Source organism: Hippopotamus amphibius, chromosome 5 (assembly GCF_030028045.1).
Source record: "Hippopotamus amphibius kiboko isolate mHipAmp2 chromosome 5, mHipAmp2.hap2, whole genome shotgun sequence".
In the NCBI taxonomy this organism is placed as follows: Eukaryota; Metazoa; Chordata; class Mammalia; order Artiodactyla; family Hippopotamidae; genus Hippopotamus; species Hippopotamus amphibius.
The window spans coordinates 31,866,937-31,878,103 of NC_080190.1; the positions used below are offsets into that span (position 1 = coordinate 31,866,937).

An 11,167-nucleotide genomic window follows, 5' to 3' on the forward strand; every position below is an offset into this window, starting at 1 on the left:
ATTCAAATCATGGCTCCTTCATCTATTAGCAATGTGATCAAGGACCAGTTACTTCATCTCTCTGAGCCTTCCCCGCCCCCCCCCCCCCCCCCCCCCCCAACACACACACATAGTCATTAAGCCTGCAGACTCAGAATCCAGACCTCCTGGTCTATCCGGGCTCTGACTCTGGAATCAGACTACCTGGGTTCAAGTCCTGGCACAAACCCTTACTCAAAATTTTGTTTTGGTACCTTTATCTGTAAAGTGGGGATAATAACAGTACCTACCCACCTTATAGCATTATTGTGAGAATTAAGTGAGGTAGTTTATACAATGTGCTCAGAACAGACCTGACACATAGGAAGTACCCAATAAGTATAAGCTATCGTCGGAAATAGGTGATAATGCTGTGAAGTGCTGTGCAGTGTCTGAGGCACTAAATAAGCGCTAAGTATGATAATCTTTGTCCCCACTAAGCTGTGATGTCCCAGAGGTGGGTTCTGGATCATATCCACCTCTGATTCCCCAGCAGGCAGCACGGTGCCCACCACCGAGCAGGAGCTCAATAAACGCGTGAGGACTAGGGATGAAGAACTTGCCTGCCTGGACCAGGAGAGTGTGGGCTGCCAGGAGCCTCCTGCCAGGAGAAGGGAGAACCGAGGTGTCAGGGAAGAGAAAACAGAGCAGAGGGGTAAAGGCCGAGACGGAGAGATAACCAAGTGAAGTGAGTGAGAAAAGGAACAGGAGAGGCCGTGGCGGAGAGCGATAAGGAGGAAGGATGGAGAGGGCGAGGGGCGAGGAAAAAGCCTAGGGAGGTGAGGGAGCCCCGGGGAGAGGCGCAAGACGAGGCTGGGGCAGTGGCAGGGGAGCGAGCGAGCAGGAGAGGGGCGCACGAGCCAGCGCTGGGCGGGACGCGCGGGCCCCGGGGCAGGAGGGGCAGAGGGGGCGCCATCCTGCCTCCCCGCCTTGGGGCGGGGGCCGGGCGGCTGGAGATTGGCTGGGGCGCGCGGCGAGGCCGGGACTGGAGCCCCGAGGTGGGAGGCGCCAGGATCACTCGGTGCGCCCGGGAGCGGAGCGAGGCTGCCACTCACTTGGGCGACCTCAGCGGCAGGAGAGCGTCGGGGGCCTGCGCAGCCATGCGCGCGGCGGCGGGGGGCGCGCGGGCGGCCGCGCTGGCGCTGCTGCTGGGGGCGCTGCACGGGGCGCCGGCGCGCGGCGAAGAGTACGACTACTACGGCTGGCAGACCGAGCCGCTGCACGCGCGCTCGTACTCCAAGCCGCCCCAGTGCCTCGACATTCCCGCCGACCTGCCGCTCTGCCACACCGTGGGCTACAAGCGCATGCGGCTGCCCAACCTGCTGGAGCACGAGAGCCTGGCCGAGGTGAAGCAGCAGGCGAGCAGCTGGCTGCCGTTGCTGGCCAAGCGCTGCCACTCGGACACGCAGGTCTTCCTCTGCTCGCTCTTCGCGCCCGTCTGCCTCGACCGGCCCATCTACCCTTGCCGCTCGCTGTGCGAGGCCGTGCGCGCCGGCTGCGCGCCGCTCATGGAGGCCTATGGCTTCCCCTGGCCCGAGATGCTGCATTGCCATAAGTTCCCCCTGGACAACGACCTTTGTATCGCTGTGCAGTTCGGGCACCTGCCCGCCACCACGCCTCCAGGTAGCGCTGCCGCCGCCGCCGTCTCTCCCCACTCCCCACCCCCCCACCCCAGCCCTGCGCGCTCCGACGGCCCTTGGGTACCCATGAGCTGGGCCGCTGATGGATGCCGCTCCCGCCAACCCCTTAGCACAGCTTTGCAAGCCCCCCAGAGGTGCCACCCGGCTCTAGAGGCGCGCGCGCGCGCACACACACACACACACACACACACACACACACACTCTGTCTTTGCTCAGACCTGCATATACCCTGAAGCCTTTCAGCCTTCCCACCTCCCCATGGCCTCCGTGTACCTTCAGCTCTAGCCATTCCCACTGACTCTCCCCCATTCCAACTCCGTTCCTGAACCGCCCCCCAGCTTCCCTTGCAGCTCCCACCTTCCCAAGTTTCTGGAATTCCAGGGGGTGATGGGGGGTGATGCTGTCTCCCCATCCGGAGGCCTCCAACAAATGCCTCATCACCTCTCTCGGCCCAGAAATGCCCACAGTTGCTCAACAATGCCTTTTGCCTCCACAGCCCTGGACCCCAGGGCACCAAAACAAGCACCACCCCACCCTGTGCTGGGATTTGGGGAGGAGAGAAGGGCTGGGGAAACGGATATAGCCAAAGGCTGGGGGCTAAGCACACTCTGGGCTATGGTTTCCACCCTGCCCCCATTTCTGCACCTAGGAACCCTAAATTCTCCCACACTTTCCCAGTCCCCCAGGTTGGGAGACCTTCGGGTAAGGCTCATTGCAGAAGAGTGAGCAGATTGCCAGGCTCTGCCCCTAACAAGGAGCCCTTGGGCGAGTTGCTCAACTTTGGGCCTCAGTTTCCTCATCTTTAGGAAGCAATCCCAGGTTCCTAAAACTTACGGGATCCTAAGTGCCACCTCCCACTCCCACCCCCATCCCAGCTCAAGCAGAGACAGCACAGTCCCCGGCAGGGATCCTAGCACAGCTCCTTTATTCTGGTTTTCTTGGAGCCCAAACATCAACAGCCTGGAAGGCAGGGAAATCCCCAGCTTGGACCCCCACCTGGCTCTGCCCCCACTCCCACCCGCTTTGAGCCCCTCTCTCCCCCATGATGGGGTGCCCACCAGGAGGCAGAGTCATAGAGCAAAGTCAGGTGCTGTGTGGTAGGACCAGAAGCAGCCTGAGGCGTTTGTGTGGCTAACAGATAAAACTGAGAATATTTCACACAAAAAGTCAGAGTTTTGGCTTCCTTTAAAAAGTTCGAAGTTCTGGCAATGCTAAACTGGGTGCTCCTCAGTTTACCATAGTACCTGCCCGGCCAACATCACTCATTTACCCACCTGCCTAGAGACTGGGTTCAGAGAAAGACTCCACAAACATCCCCATCCTAGCACTCGTCTGGGAGTCACAAATTCTGACTCCTCACTAGCTTTGCAGACTTGGGTAGCTACTCTGGACCTGTTTCCTTTTCTTTAAAATAGGAATAACAATACCTACCTTCATAGGCTGAGGACTAAATGAGACAAAATTTAGAAGAAGACAGTGCACATCATGGTTGCAGCTGCCAGGGTCATGTGGCATTTGTGTGCACCTGGTCAGTTTTGTCCCTTCACAACCTTTTGAACTTAACAACCACTGAGGATTATCATTACCATCATGTCATATCCTGATGAGGAATGGGAGGCTTGGCAGGGGGAGGTGGCTGGTCAGTGGGGAAGCCTGAACCCCAAGTGTCTTTGGACTCTTATCCCTTCTCCCCACCCCTGCGTCTCTCTTCAGTGACCAAGATCTGCGCCCAGTGTGAGATGGAGCACAGCGCTGACGGCCTCATGGAGCAGATGTGTTCCAGCGACTTTGGTGAGTACAGCCCATGGGGCCACTGCCCTCTCCCCAGAGAAATGCACCTCATTTTTGCAGGTCATCCCAGGGATTTCAGAAGCCCCTCGAGGCCATGGTCCATCCCTGACCAGGGCTCCTACAGTTCTCCCTTGACACTGTCTACAGAGGGGTCTCCAAGGCTGAATTCTCTTTGGGGGAAGCAGGCTTGGCCCCGAGATGGATAGGGGGCAGCAGAGGGGAGAGATGGGCTGAAGGATGGAAGTGCAGCCCCCTTGTCCCTGGGCACACCTGCCTAGTACCTGATGCACCTCTGGCCAGGGGAGTTGTGGTCACCTGTCCCACAGGGCAGTCAGGACCTGGCTCCTGTGTGGACCACACAGCCCAGCAGGTGGTCTCTGCCAGGTCAGCTCCCGTCTTATGTATTAGCCTCCTCGTCTATAAAAAAATGAAAGCAACGAAGTCCTTCCTGCAACAGGTCTTTTATGTCGTTACTCTGTTTGGAAAGAGAACACTAGTAGTGCAAGGTGTGTGTATGTCCAAGAGAGAAAAAGAGGGAATGCGGGGGAAAGGAAAGAGATTTTATAACAATAGTTACTCTCGGGCTTCTCCCTGGCTGCTCCCAGAGATGGGGACCTAGAGGCCTGGAGAAGGAGGATGCTAGCCTAAGTGACCACCCCCAACTCTATCAGGCTCTCTGGCCTTCAACCACCTCCCTCACTACCCCCACACACTCACACTCCTACACACACCACACCACGAACATTCTCTCATACACAAAAACACACAGCACCAAGCTACACACTCCCACTCCACAAATGCACACAGATTACAGTGGTGGGTTCGCCCAGCAAGAGCTGGTTGAATGTGGTGCTTCCCGACCCTGCGCTCCGTGACTTGGTGGGTCATGGTGGATGTACTTACCCGTGGAACTCAGCACGTGCTACATACAGAGCAGGCCCCCTCCCCAGAGCTGGCTGTCAAGCATCTGCCGGCCCACCACTGCACCAAACACCCCCCCCCCACCGCCACCACACACACACACACAGAGCCAGAAATTCCAATCGGAAGCATCCCCAGAGATCATGAAGTCCAGCCTTCCTCCATCACACAGGACCCCCTGCCACTAAACCCTCCCTCCAGTTGGTCAGCTCCACCCCCAATATCGCCCTTCCCTGGGGAGCCCACACCCAGCTTCACTCCCCATGGAGAGCTCTCCACCCTGCACCTGGAGTCGTGGAAGGGCACAGCCCAGACTGCAGTCCAACCCAGGCTCTAAAATTCAGGCACGTCACAACCTCTCCAAACCTCATTTCCCCACCATACCTCAAGGATGAAACGTGATAATGTCCGTGCAAGTCCAGCACATGACGGAAGCTTCATAAATACTAGCATGTACACATAGAAGCTCCATCTCCCCAAGCCGCAGGCCTGGAGCTTCAGGCAGAGTCCTGAAGCCAAGCATGGGGCCACGAGCGTCCTGAGCAAACCTGACAGTTCTCACACTCCTCCTCTGTCCACCCCTACATGCAGTGGTCAAAATGCGCATCAAGGAGATCAAGATAGAGAAAGGGGACCGGAAGCTGATTGGAGCCCAGAAAAAGAAGAAGCTGCTCAAGCCAGGCCCCCTGAAGCGCAAAGATACCAAGAGGCTAGTGCTACACATGAAGAATGGAGCTGGCTGCCCCTGCCCACAGCTGGACAGCCTGGCCGGCAGCTTCCTGGTCATGGGCCGCAAAGTGGACGGACAGCTACTGCTCATGGCCGTCTACCGCTGGGACAAGAAGAACAAGGAGATGAAGTTCGCGGTCAAGTTCATGTTCTCCTACCCCTGCTCCCTCTATTACCCCTTTTTCTATGGGGCCGCGGAGCCCCACTGAAGGGTACTCCTCCCTGCCCCACCCAGCCAGCTGTGCCTTGTCCTCTGTCCCCTCCCCTGGGGCACACTCTTTCCTCCCACCCACCTGGCCTCCCACTTGTCCCAGGCTGACCCAGCCCCTGCCAGAGGGTGGCTCATGCAGAGATGTTACCAGCACAGGCACTAAGGGATGGACATGGGACCAGGCTGTCCTTGACCAAGGGGTTCTGGTTTCCTCCCACAGGAGCAGAGCTTTCTCAGCTGACGGAAAGCCCCAGGGTCTCAGAAAGTAGGCAGGCAGAAGAGAGAGCAAGGCAAGGGTGCAGGGGCTCTGAGCAGCCTGAGGAGCTGGTTTCCAGAGTAGCAGTGGTGTCAGCTCCCCTCTGTTGGCAGCGGGACCTGGCCTGGGAGAAGGAAGTCTTGGTATTAAGCTGAGCTACTTGGGAGACAGTTCTTGGCCCCCAATACCCCTTCATGTGTCACCGTAGCCCCCCAAAGGAAAGGGTGACAGTGATCTCCAGCCACGCCTCCCCCGCCTCCCTGTCTCTGCCCATTTCCCTTCTCACTGGACCGGGGAGAAGCCCAGCACAGCACCCTCCCAGACACTCACTCCTCAGCCTCCGCATGTCCCTTTTGTCCTGATGACCAGTAAATTATTGCTACTGCTGCGAGGCCATAGATACTAGACTGATGCAGGTAGGGTTTTTCTATTTTTTTTTTTTTAAAGTTTGTAATTAAATCAAAGAAAACAAACAGTTGGTTATGACCAGGTGATGTCTTTGTCAGCTGGTTCCAGGGCGGGTGAGGGGTGGGGTTAAGGGACTTTGAGAAAGTGGCCTTTTTGGAACCCACGGCCTCTCCACACAGACACACTTGGAATGCCTAAAAAGAGCAATGCCCACGTTTTTGCAGGATCCCCTGAGAACACGTAGCAAGGGTCACCCTTCCCATCCCTACAATGAGACTAAGTGAGCGATGGAGATGACTGTCCTTTTGTCTCAGAGGAAGGACAGAGATGCCAAGTTCCCCAGTCTTCTCCCATGATCAGAAGGCTCCCACAGTCTTGCAGCATCTCCATGGCAGGGGCAGTGCCTGCTCCGAGGAGCCTCCAAAAGGCTGCACCACAGGGAACTACTCTGAAGAGCCAGAGGCCTAAATGTGTCACTCCCACCCCTTCAGAGCTCAGACACGCCTGGGCACTGGACCTGTAGGAGATGATGGTGTGGACAGGTGCTACTCCAAGCTGGTCCCTGGACCAGAGCATCACTATCATCGGAGAGCTGGTGAGAACCACAGAAGCTCAGGCCCCATCCCAAACCTGCATTTTAACACATAAACCTTCGAATCATCTAGGGAGCTTTTATATGATACTGGGGCCCTACTCTAAAGCAATTAAATCTGAGCCTCTGGAGGGTGCTCTGAAATCAGCATTTCTAGATGCCCCCTGGGTGGTGTGCAGCCAGGACCGAGAACCTCCACCTGGATAAGCCAATAGCTGAGGCAGGAGGCTGGGGGGCTGAGGTTACCCCAGACTGGAAGGGTCCTGGTCCTGCTTGCTGGGAGAGGACCAGCTATAATGCCTCACAGGGCTTCTTCAGTGAGCTCAGCGCAGATGGGGGCTGTTAGGGGAGAAGGCTTGAAACGGAGGCAACAGCCTGCTGTCACTCAAATGTCCGGAGTTTGGGAGAGGTGGTGCCGGGAGAGTCCGGGGGGACACCCCCAGAAGGCTTTCCTCACCAATTGGGGTACAGCTGGAATGCCAAGTCCAGCAAGGCCTGCTGCTCCTCCAACACAATGGAGCCACGTTCTCTGGAACGAGGGCAACCCTGGCTTGCTTCCGCAGAGAAACGAGGGGCCAGCGCGGGCTAACAGGTGGTCTGACAGCCTGCCCAGAGATCACCTCCCTGGCAGTCCGGTGGCCCCACCACGGGTCAGGAGCGGCAGAGGCCTGCTTGTTTCTCCTCACCTCTGAGGAAGCCACTGACACCCACCCTCGCCCAAGGCCTGCCCAGCCCACCTGGCTCCCTGAATCCGCCCCTTGTCTCCCAGCCTCCCACCCCAACCAAATATTTATGGACACTTCTGTGGTCAACCCGGACAAGGAATTATTTTTCCACTGAAGACACAGGACTCAGGCTGCTTCTGGCCAGAGCACAATCCGGACCTCTGTCAGGTGCCGGCAGCCCGTGAGTGGGAGCGGGTGGGGAGGGGCCGCTTAGCCCATCCCGGGAGGCCCCAGCAAGGGGCTCCTCTCCCACCCGCACAAAGGGGCCAGGCCCGCTCCGCACCTCGGCTCTGTCCCCCACCTGCTGCCAGAGCCCCCAGCAGTCTCTTCCCTGGGACCAAAGACCGGGGAGGCCCTGCGAGGCCTGAGCCCTCCCTGCATTCAGTTCCGTCACAGAACACTCCCTCCTGGCCAGCCAGAGACAGGCGGCTGGTGCTGCCCAGCGCGCGTCCGCGCTGCGTATCAGAGAACGACGGCATCTGACTGCGCAGAGCAGAAACCCCAGAAACAGCGAGGCTTCCCCACTCAAGATGTCTGGAGGTGGGGGGTCCACGTCCCAGGCTCATTCTGTCTTGCTGCTCCGCCCGGGGGTGGTGCCTCCTCCTCCCAGCTTCTCAGCCACATTCCAGGGAGCAAGGCAGGGAAGGGCTTCCAGCAAAAGCAGCAGCGTCCGCTGCCTCCGGCCCTTTGGATTAGGAAAACAATAATTTCCCAGCAAGTCCCACCTGGTAGATTTCCACTTCTCGCTCACCAGCCAGAACTAAGTCACATGGCCAGTCCTAGGTGCAAGGCAGCAGAGGAAGTCAAGTGTTGCAGCTGGGTACAAAATGAGAGTTCTGCCAGAGAACAGAAGGGATGTGGGGTAGGCCTGTGACACGCAGGATCGCGCGAGAAGAGGCAGCAGAGCCCAGTTCTGGGTTCTAGTGCTGTGACTTAATGACCATGTGACACTGGGAATACTGCCCCGCTGGAAAATAGAATAATCATGTCTACTTCACAGGGTGGCTGACTTTTAAGCAGGGAAATGCATGAAAAATACCTGGAAACAATGCCCAGCGTTTAGAAGAGGCGCAACACATGGTAATTAGTATTTTTATTAACCAAAGGCCTTGACCTAGCACAGTGCCTGCACAAAATAAGTACTTATTAAATTCTTAATTGATTTGTCAATCATCTAAGAAATGCTACTGTCAGGAAGGCAGGGAAAAGACAGGAGCATCTTATCCAGAGGACAGAACTGTTACTTCCAGAAGGGAGAATCTACATTTGTGGTTCTACATCAGAAGATACATCCCCAGGTAGTATGTAGGGCAACAGCGGGGAGAAGACATAGAATACTATAGTAGCATTCAATATATCAAGCCCATTGATACATAAACATCCAAGCACTGTGGCGGCCTCCTGAGGTAGGTACTATTATTATCCCCATTCTAACGACGAAGAGGCTGAGGTTCAGAAAGGTTAATGAACGTGCTGAAGGACACACAGCTGTACTTAGTGGCATCGTTAGGATTTGACCCCTGTACTACTGCCTGCAGGGGGCAATGCCGAGGACAGGTGGGCAGGATCGGTGTACAGGCAGCCATGCTTCTGCTACCCTGCCTCACGGGAAGATTTCTGGGGGCCCTGCTCAGATGCCACTCCAAGGGCCCTGAGAGCAGCCGACGAGCCATCCTCGAACCATGGCTTTCTTCCGAATCGCAGGGCAGCCCACCCCCCTCACCCTTCCTCCCCTCTCGTCCCGTCAGCATCCAGCCTTTTGGGTCCCACAAAGGAAGCTCACATCCCATAACTGTTTAGTCGGCTGTAATCCTGGCTAAAGTTCACTCCTTAGGAAATCCAACGTGGGGGGTGGTTGCTGCTAGAATGTGTGTGGCTGGGACCCAGTGTCCCAGCCTAGACAGCAGGCTCGTCTGGGGCCAGGGGAATCCGGAATCCCCAGCCCCCAGGCTGTGCCAGAGAATGGAATGTGCTGCTCTGGGGTTGAAACAGACCCGGCGGAGTGGGGCGGTGCTGGGAGCTGGGGGAGCTCCTGCCACAAGGCTGTCTCTGTTCCCCTGGAGGCTGAGCCCACTTCACTAGGGCTGGTGGTGGACAGGCCCCTCCCGTTAGCTCAGTGGCTCTGAAGCTCCTGGAGCTAGTGGGGACAAGGCAGAACAGAGGGGAGGTGACAGTCAGGACTGCTATGGTGACCCAGCTTCTCTGAGGTGCCCACAAGCACCTGTGGCACAGCTCACATCGTGGCTCCATGGCTTACTAGCTGTGTGACCTTGGACAGGTTACTTAACCTCCCTAGGCCTCCACTTACTCATCGGTTAAATGGAGTTAACAGACTCTAGCTTTGGGAACTGTCTTGAGGTTTAAATGAGACAGCACGCTCAGCATATTGCCCAGTACAAGTGCTCGATAAATGTAGGTATTATGATCTTAGAGCCACCAGCTGCAGGATAGATGCTGGAGCCAGGGCCCCTCGATACCACGAAGGTTCCATGGAGACAAAGGGATGAACATGGCACTTCATTTGGTTTCAGCTCTGAGGGCCAGGTGACCAAGGACCACAAATCCTGAAGACCCCAGAAACTACGGCCCGTTCAAGGTCTGCCGAGGCTCACTGGAGGCTGCTCCCCACCACTAGCAACCAGTGAAAAGACGGACAGAACCTTCAACCCGAGCCAGGCTGTGGGAGCTGGCAGTCCACCCAGGCCTGCCCAGCAGGTCCCAGGGCTCTTGCAGACCTGGCTACCGTCCTCTCAGCGGGCCCCTGGGAACAAACTGGGAGGCATCTTTCAAACCAAGCACCCAATTCTACAACAGACAATCTGCTTTCCAGGCCATCCCGCCTTTGGTCCTCTCTATGCTGTGGACCCTAGGCAGCTGGAAGGCACAGTCCACTCCTGGTAAAACCCTCTGTGGCTCCATTTTCCCTGTGGCACCTGCACTTGAACGTTGTCCACCGCTGGCCTGCTCTGAGGCCCTCACACACACCTCAAGGGAACAAGGAGGTGGCCTTCCTTCTATGAGGCCACTGACCCCAGATGATGAAAACCATGTTTCTCACACCCTGAATCCCATGTCCTGAAAGCTACTTATGCTATAGCCTATATTTCACCTACATTAGACATTGTTCTCATTTTCCCAACATAAAATATTGACTGCTTTTTCAAACTACACTCTGGCCTCATTGTTTCCTAAAAATACTCTATGAGTATTTTCTGGTTTAAAAAAAAAATCGCTGTTCTAAGCCACGCAGGGCAGGGTTGGTTTGCTATTCCTGAAGACTGCCAGGATGTGAGAAATGAGTTAGTGTTTACTGAGCATTTATTATGTGCCAGGTGCCTCACATCCCACCTGCAGTGGACGATCTCATTTAATCCTCACAGCAGCCGAGAGAGATCACTATCTACCCACTTTACAGATAGGAGAGCAGCACAGAAAGGCCTGGGGGCAAGACCCTGCAGCAACTCACTCCAGTGTGGCTGCAGCCAATGGCCGTCCAGGGCCAAGTGAGGGGCCGGTCCATCGCAGCGCCTGCCTCTACTGCCATCAGGATGCTCCCTGGCTAGCACAGGCCGCTCCTGCTCCAAGGGAAGTCCCTTCTGTGGGCAATACTGGGGGCAACCCATATCTTCAGATGGGTGTGGTCCAGCTCCCGCAGCGAGGCGCTGGACTGGATTATCTCTGAGCATCCCTCCAAGTGGCCTACCGTGACAGACGCCCTCCAGGAGAAGAACCTCCTTCCTGGGCCTGCACTACCACTGCTGTCCCCTTCTGCTTTCAAAGCCCCTATTTTCCATTACTCCAGCATCTTTACTGTTCCTCTGGACTACCAGCTATACTGGGGCCGCTTGGGGTTGTTTTGGGTGTCTTTTCTGTTTT

General features: G+C 56.5%; 1 protein-coding gene across 1 annotated transcript; it reads left to right on the top strand.

Moving 5' to 3' along the window:
- Positions 1–1,045: 1,045 nt before the first annotated feature.
- On the top strand, positions 1,046–6,039 carry SFRP5 (secreted frizzled related protein 5). The gene is made up of 3 exons (XM_057736115.1): positions 1,046–1,641; positions 3,372–3,449; positions 4,962–6,039. The coding sequence occupies exons 1-3, from the start codon at positions 1,119–1,121 to the stop codon at positions 5,306–5,308; spliced, it is 948 nt and encodes a 315-aa protein (XP_057592098.1). The 5' UTR covers positions 1,046–1,118; the 3' UTR covers positions 5,309–6,039.
- Positions 6,040–11,167: the final 5,128 nt, after the last annotated feature.

What these genes read in the sequence shown, in the direction of transcription:
- SFRP5 (XM_057736115.1), top strand. Translation starts at nt 1,119, where the DNA reads ATGCGCGCGGCGGCGGGGGGCGCGCGGGCGGCCGCGCTGGCGCTGCTG. An exon ending in GCCCGCCACCACGCCTCCAG is followed by an intron (nt 1,642 to 3,371) that starts GTAGCGCTGCCG and finishes GTCTCTCTTCAG; the next exon opens with TGACCAAGATCTGCGCCCAG. An exon ending in GATGTGTTCCAGCGACTTTG is followed by an intron (nt 3,450 to 4,961) that starts GTGAGTACAGCC and finishes CCCTACATGCAG; the next exon opens with TGGTCAAAATGCGCATCAAG.